The sequence below is a fragment of the Manacus vitellinus genome, unplaced genomic scaffold (genome assembly GCF_001715985.3).
Source record: "Manacus vitellinus isolate BGI_N305 unplaced genomic scaffold, ASM171598v3 scaffold_17_pilon, whole genome shotgun sequence".
NCBI classification, from domain to species: Eukaryota; Metazoa; Chordata; class Aves; order Passeriformes; family Pipridae; genus Manacus; species Manacus vitellinus.
Window position 1 is genome coordinate 3,685,478 of NW_021939256.1, and position 14,647 is coordinate 3,700,124.

General features: G+C 36.2%; 1 protein-coding gene across 1 annotated transcript in view; it reads right to left on the bottom strand.

The window, feature by feature from the left end:
- CTNNAL1 (catenin alpha like 1) overlaps positions 1-14,647 on the bottom strand; it is a 43,232-nt gene that overhangs the window by 7,404 nt on the left and 21,181 nt on the right. The window contains exons 8-13 of the mRNA XM_029958894.1: positions 14,421-14,621; positions 12,444-12,530; positions 8,845-9,003; positions 7,202-7,294; positions 6,738-6,888; positions 693-730 (exon numbers count right to left, since the gene is read on the bottom strand). Of these exons, the coding sequence (XP_029814754.1) occupies positions 693-730; positions 6,738-6,888; positions 7,202-7,294; positions 8,845-9,003; positions 12,444-12,530; positions 14,421-14,621 (729 nt within the window). The remainder of the gene's footprint in view (positions 1-692; positions 731-6,737; positions 6,889-7,201; positions 7,295-8,844; positions 9,004-12,443; positions 12,531-14,420; positions 14,622-14,647) is intronic.

Sequence of the window (14,647 nt, forward strand, 5' to 3'; positions counted from 1 at the left end):
TTTCCTTTTTTCCTACCCATGAAAAGATTCAGTTCGTAGCAAGTGAATGAAATGACTGATGACATGATACTAACAAGGTTTAGAAGGTTTCCTAACATACAGATGCTCTCAGAAAGAATGTAATATCAATTATAATCAGCTAAGGATATTCAATATCTCACACCTAAACCTGGATATTTGGTGTAACTTTTTTCTCTACATTAAACACACTTAAGATCACAGAAGGAAACAAGAACCCATTATCTGAAGAGCCTACAACAGGTTCAAACGTCCATTGGTTCCAAATAGGTCAATTTGGGCTACAGTGTTAAGTCTTGGTAATTTTTTTTTTTTTTAAATTTTGGTATGTTGAAGCATATTCTTACTGTTTTAATAGCAACAATGCATCTTTAAATTATATAGCATGACAGTAGAGCTATGTGATAAGAAATGTCATATTAATAAACAGGAATTAAAGTTCATGTACAATCAAAGTGATCAAAGCACATTACATAACTAGTTACCATAGTTTTCAGTCTGTTTATTATTCCTTTAATAAATTGACAAAGTTTGGTATTTTACTGTCAACCATCCATCCATCCATTCAGGACTTGTTACCAAGACATTGCTGTCCCCATCAAGTTGTGATACAGAAAATTCAAACAGATAAAAGCAGATATAAAGTAAATACAACAAACCCAACAGCAACTTACCCCTGGTCTGGGCAGTGACAAGTAGACACGCTTCTCTCCTATGAAGAACACACAGGTTTATACCAAAATTTGTATGCACATTTTAATCAATGGGATCAAATGCCTTACTTCATCCATCCTTAAATTGCAGTACTACAAAAGCAAATTACTTACCTGTAATTTCTCCTCTCTGAATATTGCAGATCTTCTGTCTCATGCTTTCAGAGAGACAGGCCAAGAGCTCTGTACTGTTCAGATTTTAGCTCCCAGCAACTGGCAGTTAAGAAAGCTTCTCTGAACAGTTTCCCTCAGTAATATTTCTAGTCCCCTTGCTTGTATTCCATAGGGAGTAAAGCAACTCTCTCCAATGACTTACTATTTACATGCACTCGTTTTGTTGCAAAGTATAGAACATGCAGTGGGTAGCTCCATGTAAGGCTTGTTTTGGCATGGGTTGTATGGTCTAAAATTTGGAGTAGACACTGCCACTGGTAAGAAATATCTAGGCAGGTTTTTCTAAAATATGCCAATAAAACCCTCACGTTGTACTGTACTATATGTATCCCACATGCATTGTATTTTATAAAGAAAAAAGTTCTACAGCATTTTACACACTTATTCACATGTTTCTTGTATCACTGGGAGCCTCAAATATTCCAAATCTGAGCAAAACAAACAGGAAAAAAAATCCTTTTACGTGTTACCTAAAAGTTCGTAAGAAGATTTTATTAAAAAGAAGAAACAGAGCCTGGGCTAAAAGCCTGGGATTAGAGCTTCAGCTACCAGAAGCCATAATGATCTATGAAGACTTACATTTATTGCAATAGATTCAGGAGAGGAAAAACTGCTAAACGAAATTAAAATAAATAACAACCTTAAAAGCTAGTAAGAAATAAGATTTTACTCAAAAAACCCCAAGGGTACTACAATGGATGTCACTACCAGGTTTACACAGAGATGAGGCATCTCAACAAAGGACGAGCAACAAACCCTCCTACAGTCGCTACTTCCTCATCTTGTATCAGCTTCTAGAGAAATTCCGTTCTGAGTCCTCAGAAGACAGTTCCTTTGTGCATTCATGATTTTTTGAAAGCATGCCCTTTATCTCCTGACACCACAGAAAGACTGTGAGCTCCATGTCTAGGCAACTGACTCCTAAAAAACAACTTTTAGGATGTTGACTAGTGTCTCTCCACCCTCCTGATAAATATGAAAAATGTAACTTTACTTTTTTCTAATATCACCTCTTCCCCTACCCAGTTTTGCAAAAGATGAATGAGCTATCAGGGAACAAGCTGCCTAACTATTTTTTTTTCAGAATGCAGAGTTATTCAGATATTAATTGCCCAAACATGTATCCAAGCAAGATTTCTCCCTAAAGACTGATACAAATTATGAGAAGTGATTTACAATATCCCATGTATCAAAACATCAGCTAAAGGGCATGTAAGAAAGCATGTAAGACATACCAAGAACAAAAGCTAACTTGTAATTTTAAAATGCTGCAGCATAAAAGATCTCCTTTGGAGCTATGTCAAAACTTGTGCCTTGTTAAAAAAAAATAAGTTCAAACACGAAAAGATTTGACATAATAAATGGAATACAAATGTATACTGAGAAGACACACGTCTCACACACAAAAGGTCAACATTCAGAATTACAGAAACCAAATGGAAATATGTAGCAAACAGAAATAAGAAAAAACCTTGCCTTTGCTCTTGAAGTAATTCCCATTATTTGGCTTTGCAAGGTTTAGTTACTCATATTCATTTAGTTGATTATATTCAGAAAGAAGAAGGATCTTACTATTTATATCTTGGGACAATTTTAAAAAAACCCTAAAAACCAAAAAACCATGCAAACAAAAACCACATCTCACTGGACCCACAGACACAGGAACTTTCAAAAGAGCAGATCAACTCAAGGCAGAGATAATTCTACTTAATCAGAAAATACTTAATTACATCAGTATAATCACAGAACTTTCACTTCATTAACAGAATACATATATATAATTTTTCAGGTATTTAATTTCCCTAGTTTGTGTGTCAGATCTTGCTATAATAATATGAGGCTTTTTGCCACATTATGATCTTTTTATTTATTTGAGTCTGCCTTTGCTTTCCTAATGCATGTTCTCTAACATGTTTTTCGTTTTTTAATTTTTTTTAACTTATAATTTATTTTTATTTCTTCTTGTCTTCCAATTTTATGCTTTCTATTAGTTCCAATCATGTCTTTCCCTCCAAAGTGCATCTATTTCAACTTCCAAATCCTGCTTTTCATGTCACTTCTTCTCTGAGAGGATGGCAGCATGCCTGCTTCACTCTTCTTTCTAGAATTCAAATGTCTTCATTCTGAAATTCTGATCTGTATTGCCTATTCATCAACTACGGCCCTCCCAAATCGTCATGGTCATTTAACTCCTCGCAAATCAAGTGGGCACAACAAAAGAGGAGAGCAGAAAAGTAAATTATCTTCATCAACCATTCTCTCACTTCCGACCAAGTTATAAGGGAGCAATCAGAGAATTATTTATATTCTTATCCAGCCTGTTGAAACCAAAATGTTAGAAAAAAAAGAGACTGGCTGATATCCAACAGCTTGGACCGATGAGAGGTACTTCTGTCAAGTGATCCACCTCCAAGTACAGGAGTTTCAGAGTTAAGTATCAAAGCTAAAGAAACAAAATGATCCTGCCTGTGCGTGCAGAACCAAACCTCCCAGGTGGCAGGAGCCTCCCTCTTGAGGAGCCTGTCACTCTCCTAAGCCCAGACCAGATACACTGACATTGAGCAGAATGGGCCTCACCGCTGGATTAAGAAGTGGTTTAGGACTGAGTAAAAGAGGGACAACTCTACCTCCCCATACAGTTCTGCACAGCACAGAAATATTTTCAAAATACAGATGAGAGTTACTGGGCTGTGGCGTCTCACCAACCTCCCCTACACCAACATGCCTGTGGCACCCTGCTCCCTAAGACAAGCCCATTTAAATTCGGGCATGATCTGGTGTGATTATATTAAAATTGAGTAAAATACTGCTTCACTTTCAAGCCAAATACAGCCCTCTATCCAAGTGAGTTTTGAACCTTAGTATGAGAAATACCTCATTTGCTGTTATGAAAAAAAACTGGATAAGGAGCTATGCAATTGCTTGTAAAAATAAAGAAATTAGTATAAACAATGTGAATCTAGTATAATCCGAAAAATGCTTATTTTATTTTTTGTGTCCAGCACATTTAGTCACCATTCAATTTTTGCATCTCAAGCTGTATTCTGAACTCTCTAACAAAGCCAAACATTTCAGTTGGTAGTACAAAAATACAGGTTTTTAAGCTGAGGAGAAAAAAAATATATACCTCTTACTGTAATTCTATATTTTGTTACACACAATCACAACTTTACTAGGAATAAAGCACTTGATATATTTTAGTCTGTAAAATAAAGACACTTTTAGCAACCTCAACATTAAGACAAGTATCATGAATTACAAGAAGAATAAAGTCTTATGAAATAGTGAAACTTCACTGTGTTCAGAGGCAAAAGTTTTGTGAATGTCACTTTTATACTCTCTTAGCAAACAAATATTTTAGTGTCATTTATTTACTAGGTCACCAGTTGTATTTTCTAGGAGATGTCCAAAGTGTCAAGGTAACTTCAGGGTATTTTCCGGTAGCAAAAAGGTGGGACTACTAGGGGAGAAGGAGGTTCCCTCTCCACTTTTTTTTTTTACTGACAAGGGTCAATCTGAAGTCCAACAAGAGAAAACAAGCAAACAAAACCAGATTAGCTCACAATACAAAGAAAAACTTTGTAAAAGATAGGTGGATATAAGAGACCAAATTACTTCTAAGGAGATAACTGATGGCTAATATGAAACAAATCAGATTCAGAGAGAAGGTCCCTACTAGGTTGGTCTAAAAGACAAGGAAAATGGAGACATGATCTCTTAAGCATTGTTTTGGCAATGCAAGGCCTAATGTACCTGAGGCCATATAGAGAACATAAGCTACACTTAGTATCTTACCAGTGGTGGTATCAGAACAATTTATGCTGAAAGACTAAGGAAATGAGAGATGCTAATAAAACAGACTCATCTGACTATGCCAAACAGGAGAAGGTAGTCTTCAACTAGGTCTACGCATGAGATAGCCTCCAACACCTATCCATTTTCTTTTCTCTCCTTCAAGCAATGACATTGGGTTGCCCTTGTGAAATGATGCTTTAAAGAAAGTGGAAAGTGCCATTTATGGGAAATGTGTTATCTGCCATCAACAGCCCCAAGAGAAAGTTACTAACTACAGAGGAAGCTGGGCACCTCACATCAAGAACAATTTGTTTGGAGAGCCAAGTATATGCTTTGCTGTGGCTGCATGATTCTCATCTTATTATTTTTAAATATAGCAATATATATATGTATGTACACACGCACAGATAGATATAAATACATAAAAAGGTTACCATTCAACCCTGCTAGACCACTGTATGAAAAAAATCAGATACTGCATTATCAGCCCTAGAAATTCCAAATTTATTCTAACACATTAATAATAGAGCAATACCATTATTTAAGTTTCATTTTATAAAATGTTATGTTTAAAGAAAGAGAGTATGTCCCTGGCTCCCAAAACAAACCAAAACCTGCTGAATGTTAAAAGGCCCATAAACAGAATCTCTGACTGCTACACATATTTATGTGGCATTCCAGACCAAGGTGGAAGAACAAGTAGGATAACAATCATGTATTTCTCAAAAGTCTCAAATTCCCAATAACCTGTGCTACACACAAGTATTGTAAACCCACCTAGAATTTCAACATTTGTTTCCCTTCTACAAGTCTTGAGGCTCAGGCACACACTCATTTAGCAACCAGCAGCAACAATTTAAAATATTACACCCTGTGGCTGGTTGCTACTGTGCTCACAATGCTGGCAGAAAAGAACTGCTTACACAAAAAAATCAAGTACAGAAGGTTAAACTGACAAAATAAGCTCCAAAAATGGAAAAAGGTCTCATGTTAATAGGTCTCACGTTAATAGCAAGATGAAGTATTGTATCACTGATAAAGTGTCATCTAACCTGAATAAGGATTTACTTTTTCTGTATCTTAGATACAAAAAATTAAGTCCCTGTATTTAACTAACTCTAAACTTTAAAACCTGAGCAATTCTCTTAAAAATACAAGACATTCAGTATTATTATATATTACATTCTATCTGTATTATACCTTAAAGACTGAAACAAACACATAGCTGCAAGAAGTATGACAGACTACACTAAAGACATAATCTGGAAAAAATTATGTTGGACAAAAATGAAAACCAAAATGCCTTCCATTTTAAAGGTAAAGTACCCTGTGCTAAAAGTAAACACAGAATTTTCTCCTTAAGATTCCAAGCTTTTCTTCTACATGTTGTACAAATACCAATAAACTTACCAACCAGAGCAAATATCCCAAGATTGTGCAGAGTCGTCAAAGATTCCATCCAGGAGGAAGGACAGCAGTTTAAAAATCAAATAACTACATTCACTACTTTATGAAGTGAATACAAGGCAAGCTGACAGTATAGAATATATATGGATATATGTATTGTGCTAAAATACAGGAAATTAATTAAACATGCCACACAATTTAAGTTGTATCTTTACTCTCATGAGCTGATATGTCTTAGACAAACCAAAAGGTGGGATGAAAGCCCTACACACCTAATATCTGGACACTGGTGGCAAAGAGCTGTGTCTAATGCATTTGTGTCCTTTCAACAGTTCCATCTGATTTTGCCAGAACTAACCACAGTGCAGAAAGTTAAACATACCTAATCATACACAAAACTAGACCTTTAAATTTTTGGCTGCTTTTATTTGAGAAAATCCAGTAAGCAGCCTGATTCAATATCTATACAAAACCAATATAACATGTGTATTGATACCTAGATCCCACAGGATGTGGAACTGTTTCTTGCACTCCTCTCTTAAGAAAACAGTATTTCCTAAATCACACTTAAAATTCTTAGATTATCTCTTTTGAAAACTACATTTTTCTATTTCCATACAGCATTCTTACCTCGTCTTCCTTCAAACACATCATTGATTTCTCTCAATAATAAAGACATGTCACTCAGTTGAGACTCCCATGCCTCGCAGAACACCTCAAGGTTTTCTTTTGCAATCTTGCTAGATGGGTGTAATGCCAGTGTTTCTGCAGCAGAAATTATCTGGACAGAGAACAAAGCATTTGCTGTTGCAAGTCCTAGGACATAGCGTTCCACATGAATTCACAAATGCCTCCACAGGCAAAACACAAAATTAAACTGCTACTATTATGTCTTTGTAGTGTAGTCAACTGACATTTGCAGGCTTGGTGATCTTCCTTGTGTGTTCTTTTAGCTGCTACCCAGCATTAAAGTGTAATTCCTTCTTAGAACTGCTTTGAACAGTTCAACATTATATTTCAAAAAAATTCACACAAGTAATTTTTATTGATGTATTATGTTTAGTAGAAGTGGTCAGTTTGAAAGCTAAACATACCTGTGGGCCAGTGACCTGAAAGGTGTCTTCTGCATGTATGCAAGTAATCTCAAGGGGCTCAGTTCCAGAAACATGCCTCAATAAGCGACACATCTAGATTTTTAAAAAAAAAATATGAAAAGAATGGTAAAAAATATGCTTTCATTAGTAGTGAGAAAAGGTGTACATGCAAAAACCCACACAAACAAAAACTTCTGACAGTCCAGAAACTTACAGGGAACCACACAGCTGGGTGTTTTCTCATGGAGCATTTACAATAAAAATTCTGACTTGGAAGGTGTAGAAAACCACCAAGAGAAACACAATTCTTAATAAATAAATTAAAATGAAACAAAAACAATTTTACATATTTATGACAGGATAAAACTGAAAGCAATCACACATGTATAGAACTTGGTAATACTGTAGCCTAAATAATTTCACCAGAGCAGGCTTATTCAGCAATTAGCAATGATGTGGAAAATGTAGGCTTTCATCATCCAGGGGACTGAATTATATTTGAGCAAATCAGCATCAAATTAGTTTAGGGAAGTAATACTGTTTCCTTTCACAGTAAGCTAACATCCTTTTTTTTTTTCTTCTTCATTAAGACTAAGAGTGAACTTTTGCTCAAGAAGGAACATGGAATTTTTCAGATCAAAAGGATTTTCTAAGACAGAGACAGCACTTATGAAACCTACTGCACTGTCCATCAGAAATGCTCACATGCAAACACTAAACCTCATGGTTATGACTGAAAACAAAAATCAGTGTCTCACTGGAACACTAAATAGTCACAGATAAAGGGGACATTGAAACTGAAATCAAAAATTCACAGCATTGATCTGCTAGTCCTGGAAGTTCAATGGTATTGCTTTTGCTTATTTATACTTCCTCAAGCCCTGTATAGTGTGTATTTTTTTAGAAATTACTATTAGATACCATGCAAGTACAGCTGCTGGCTTTCATGACCCATATTTCAGATCAAAGTGATCTATCTTTGTATGTCTCCTACTTGTACAGGTACCTTAGCTCACAGCAACAAGGTACAGGTGGCAGACATCCTCTCCACAGCCACTCCTACAAACCACGATGTCTCAGTACTCAGAAGTCCTCTTTATTCATATGTGTGAATACCACCGTACAAAACCATAAATGCATCAGTCCATGGAACATACAAACTGCTTTTCACGAAGGAGAAAGATTTTCAGTGGCTTTCTTGACTGACACAAGACCTTCAAAATGGTCAAATTCACTGAATTAAGAAACTTTACCACATAATTTCCAGCATTATTGTATATTTGGATTCAGCTATTGCTAGATGCCTCCTGCTTGAAAGAAAAGGGTTATCATCTCTTCTTAGATCTAGAAACCCATTTTTTTGTTAATATTTTAGACTCAACATATACATACAGATTGAGTCTAGATCCAAGAGGAGAATTGGATACAACTGTATATGCTTTCTACAACACCTGTATGCCACAGTGACACCTCTGGTTCAGACCCTACCAAGAACAATACAAAATTCAACAACATACCAGGAAAACAAAGTTAAAAAAAAAAACCACCAACACAGACCAAAGCCTTCTTAAAGAACAGATTGATGCAAATCCAGCCACTCATTTTCTAAGTGTCTTACACAGTGAAAGGTGTTGTGAACTCACCTCAACAAGTTGTTCTTTCTGCTCTGATAGCTTGCAAGTATATTCTGCTACAGCTTCAAGATTTCCTTCTACTCCTGTGATTTTTAATGCTTTGAGAACCATATGATCTGTATGGTATTTTAGAAGATCTGCTGCCAAAGATGTTGCTGCACTGTGGACCTTGAGTAGCATTAAAAGGAGAGATAAACCATGGAAGGAAAAAAAATTAATTCAGTACGAAGTCAAACAAAAGACATACTGATTTTTCCAAGAAGCAAAATTTTACTGCTATGAAAGCTCATATACAGCTTGCTTATTATCTTGGGTTTTATTTCTTCTATTACTATTCAAAGTACAAAGGTAAAATGCACGGCACTAAAAAAAAAACAACAAACCACTGCAAAACAATAAAACCCCCAAAAAACAGAACAAAAAAAGTAACCAAAACCAACAACCTCACAATCGAATATGGAGGGAAACAAAACAGCAGCTAGGTAAAATGAGGACATGAAGTTACCACACTGCTGCTTTCTGATTATGTTACAGATAGGGAAAAAACAGGTGCATGAATCTGTGGGTCACCAAGTTCAGCATAAGCAAGGAACAATGTCCACTGCACTTTTCATAAAGAACACACATTAAACTGTGTGAATCAGACTGAAGCCACACAACATATGAATTTATAATACATTAGAAATTAGAATTATCAGTGGTGCAAAGAAAAGCTTGACAGTTATATAGCTTGTGACACAGCCTTAGGAAAGTAAAAACCACCTTTTCTACAAGGAGATGGGTCTTGGAGAAGTCTCAAACACTCACGCTACCAAGAAGAAAGAAGGTTCTACTTTAAACACATCCCTAGATCCAGACACACTTTCAGACTCACAGATGTGCTGAAATTGTGCTGTGAAGGACTCTGCTTGACAACAGCCATCAATGACAGCTGCTGCTAGTTCTAGTAACCAGTCAGGAGGTTTACCTGTGCCCTTAAGAACAGAGGTAAAACCAAAACAGCAACCTCTTTAGAAAGAGAAGAGTACTCTTATGCTCATAAGACTATTATGAGTCTTGTAATATTGCACTCACTTTGCTAGACTACGCTGAATATAGAACAACTTGGCTGATCAAGGAAAGTATTTTTCAAGCTCTTACGAATGCAATGAGCTTGAAACTGATGCTGTAGAGAAGGGAATATTTACTGTAATGATATGCTGGGTTTTTTATTTCATTGGACTCTATTTATTTTTACCCCTTTCCCTTGGCAGTACAGTGTACCCAGAATTAACTTTCTCTGCATTTGTTTTTTAGTTTCACAAAAGACAGCCGAATTACTGCCTCAAAACCTGCCGCAACTGTTTTTAGAGAGGAAAGAAAACAGCTATGACAACCTGCTATAAACTATTTATATAACGTTGCCTGCATGGCATTAAAAATTAGCACAAACCACTAATCTCAGAAATGAAGTCAGCTCGGAAGAAAGGATATGTGAAAGGCTTGTAATGTTGAAGTGGGAACTGGCAATTCTCATTTATATATAGGCTACATAGAGATTACCTTTTCATTAGAGATTCTTTTCATCATGATCTAAGACAGAAATATACTTCTAGTTAATGCTGTCTCTGATCATTAGCAGGAAAATCATCTCAAGGAATGAATGTAACTTTCGTTTCTTCCATAAAGAGACAGAGATGGGAAAGAACTACTTTTAACAAGGCTGTCTTGTGTTCTCAGCCACTCAGGCTCTCAAAAGCTTTTTAATTAGAGTCATAATACTTTCATTTTACCAGTGAGATCCTGGTTGCTGACTGATACACTGCAGTACCCCTGACAGGACAGTCCTCCTCAGTCATGTAAAGAAGCATGGCTACTTTGGGATCAATTCAATCACTACAGAGAGAACAACAAAAATAACATAATACTCTAAACTTACTTCTAAGCATAGCATCAATCCCGTGCATTTTAAAATGGCTCTTACTAAAGCAAGCTTTTCGACTCTATAAGTCAACAAAGCAAATAACAGAGGACTTAGGATTTGTGGGTTTAGAAATCCACACCAACTCAATTTGCTCCACAATTCCTAAAACGGCATGCTATGTTTTCACCTGCATTGCTTTTAATACGGAGCTACATCACAGGGCAGAGGTAACCTACCATTTTGTATTTTATGCCACCTTTGTTAGCTGGTTTACAGAAGATAATTTTCTATTTTTGTCACCTGACAAAGTTCTTTAACTTAAGTGTGGTACATGTGCAGTCTTTGCTGCATGACATTTTCATAAATATAAACCTGTGGGCAGGATGATGTGTTAACATTTACATTTACAGAGCTGCAAGAAAATACAAGATATTAATTATTTCTTCCACATACCATATTCCAGCCACCTGTGGCTTTACAATCTATGAAATTACACAGCTGCATACTAATTTGACTGGGAATCATCCCTTCTACCCCATTCAGCACCCAGGAATGATGTTACTCAGAAATTATAATCTTACAGTTAAAGTAGCTGAATGCCACTTTGGAAAAGCTCTGTGACCGACTTTCTACATAATGGTGACCACATTACAAACTGTTAATCAAAGAGCACAAATTATGTACCCTCCACTTTCTGGGAGCCCAACATGCTGCCTAACAGCAGAAGTGCAAAGCACTTTACTGAAACTGAAATGGATTCAAAGCACTGTTTAAATCTTCAGGACAGCTGCAGGAACTGTAATCCAGAAGACAAAATTTCTCATTTCAACTATATTAAAAAAAAGGAGCATGATTTTTTGAGCAGTTGAGGTTTTCCAGTTACAGCACCTGACAGCTCAGCCTAATAAGTTCACCATGCTTCCCTAAGATCTTTGCACTGCTCTGTGTTGAAACCCTCACTGTTCTTAGTCTTCATTTCTCCATCTGTTTAAAAGAACAGTAATTTGAAGCAGTTGAAAAGATATCTGAATGATCTGCAAATATTCAGGAAGCTGCCAGAAACCAGTAATTCTGTATTTGACTCAAATCTGTGTAACAGATAAGGCAGCAATGCTACTCCTTACCAGAAAGGGGGAAGACCCTGATCAGCAAATGCAGTCCATCCCAAGTACCACGGCAGCTATTCTATGTGTATATGTAAGCTGACCTCCAGCATGCTTGCATTTAGGAAAAGAAACATGATTTACAACAGGCACATACACAGCTGCCAACAGCAGAGAAAAAACTCCAGTATAAGGCACTGACATAACACATTTCTGCTATAGAAATCAATAGAACAGGTTAAGTACAAACAAACTGCAAATGTAATTTATTGATTTAGGTGCACACTAAAAGAAAAAGTGTTTAAAATGGTGACACACAAATCCCCAAGGAAACTTTGCCTTTACATTTAAAGCAATGATTATATGCATAGTACTTACTTCCAAACACTTCTTTTTTGTCAGTTAGCAATGAGCCCATGTATCCAATGGATTTCTAATCAGTAAGGTCAGAGAAGATAATAGCTCCCTGATGTAATTCTGATGTAGCTACTCTTTTCTATAAATAGATATTAGCCTTTTTGGGTGCAGGATACCATTTTACAACTTCACATATAACAAGTAAAAAATCCAAACTCAATTTATCTTGCTTAAGCTACACTTACCTCTCTTTTAAGTTCATTCATGCACTGGCATGTTTTTAGAATGGCTACTTCCAAGTCTTCCATGAGATCCTTTGTCTTCTGGTTTTGCTACAAGCCAAAGAAAGCAACGAACAAGACATTAGACAAAAACCCCAGCAAAACCCACCTTCATGTCATGTGTCATTAGTTCAAGGAGCTTTAGAAGATGGCCTTTTCCTTCCAGATGAAATGCACTCCTTTGCACATCCTGTGTATATCCTAAAATTCTTTTATAGAAACATTCGTCACAAAATTAAAACTAAAAATAATAGTGGTTCAATCTAATTGACTGCTTCCATTCAACAGCAATTTATTTCTAAGTCTCACTGAGCTTTTCTTCAGGAAAAGGATTTCCTTAAGCTTGCCAAGTTCCTAAAATCTGTCTAACCAGCCTAGAGTAAAACAAGAGTTTAAGGCTTTTTTTTTTTTAAAGATAAACACCCTTTTAAAATGAAGTGATACCTAAAATGTTATACCAAATGTTCTATATTGAATTATAAAAAGAGACTCTCAGGAGTCCTTGAGAAAATATTCACCCTCCAATGAAGCTATTGAGCTGAACCTAAATAGCCATTTCAGTGAGCTGATGCTATTTTATCTGCTACTGTGTCTTTAGGCACAGCTAGGCTGGGTTATTTATCAATAAAAATACTTAAAGCATAAGCACACACGTGCATGCCCAAGTATCTTCATGGATCATATATATGCATAATCTAGTACAAGGCTCTCATTTCTATCACTTGAAACATAGCATGTAAATTATTTAGAGGTGATCATTTTCCACCAGTAATAGAGCTTAGAAATACCCAAGTGTCCTAGTTTTGGCTGGGATAGAATTAATTTTCTTCATAAATCTGGCATGGTGCTGCTTTGGATTTGTGATAAAAACAGTGCTGACAACATGGGGACGTGTTAGTTATTGCTGAGCAGTGTTTACACAGCTGCCTACCAGGGCTAACAACCAACACCAAGCTAAACACAGGTTTAGTTTCTATAGTTAAAGGTGTCTATGCAACTAATATTCTATATGTGTCTTGTTTGTCATAACAATATTCTGTTATATCAGTAAGATTTATATGCCCTTCAAACTGCACTACTGTGTTAAGAACACCTAACTGCAGTATCTGATTCAAAGAGATAAAAAGGAACAAAAATGCTTTCTCATAGGTAATACACTCAATTAAGTAAGTATCCTATACTAGTACACATCTGCCATATTTCATAATGTTGGTAAGATTTTGTGCTATATGTTTCCCAGAAGCAAGACTGAAAGCAAGTCAGCATCAAAACCAGAGACTGCATTTTCCATCTCTGCTTTTCCTCTCTCTTTTGCATGTATCTTCTATCATCTTCAAGGAATAAGTAAGACAAATGACAAGAGAGAGGCTTAACATGCTTCTTCTCTAAAAAGAAAAACTCCCATCATTTAAATCATGTAAAAAAGGACAAACAAAAATAGCTTGTAAGTCTTAGTGTCTCTTCCTCTCTCCACAAGAATTAAAAAAATCAAGTCAATTTTTTAGAGTGTTTCCCTTTCCAACAGTTTAACTGTTTTCAACATTCTGTTAAAAACAGGAAATAAAACTGTGGTCACTGTTATGGGATCAAGACAACTGAAATCTCTGAACTACTCCAACAAAATACCTAACTGTTTAAGACTGCACAATGATACTTTAGTTCGCTGCCTTGTTTCCAATTACAGCTTCATTAAAATTAGTCTACTGCCACCAGTAGCCTAATTTAGCCATCAAAGAATCAATGAAGCAATGACACTGGGGTAAGGGGAGGACAGAACATATCAAAGTTGCAGAAGGCACAGAACAAACTGTGGTTTCCTTGATCAGTTCTCACTGTGAGGAATACACTCAGTTCTCTCTTCCCAGAGCAGAAGAAAGACTGCATCAAAAATTTCTTTCCAAAGTAGAGGTGAAAAGATTTACTTTGCTAAAAAGCTCTTACAGCTTGCATCCACACTGAAACCAGCTGCTCTAGTTCCATTTTAGCCTGTTTAGACAGCTCCAAAATGTGTTCTCTGTGCTCATGACTGGTATAGGCAGAGTCTGTGAAGTCTTCTGTATGTTCCAGGATAACTTCCAGCATTGTCGAAAGGTTCTCTTTTGAGAGAAAATAAAGATTCTCACGAAGACCCTCCACCTTATTCTGAAAAAGAAGCATATAAATTCCTT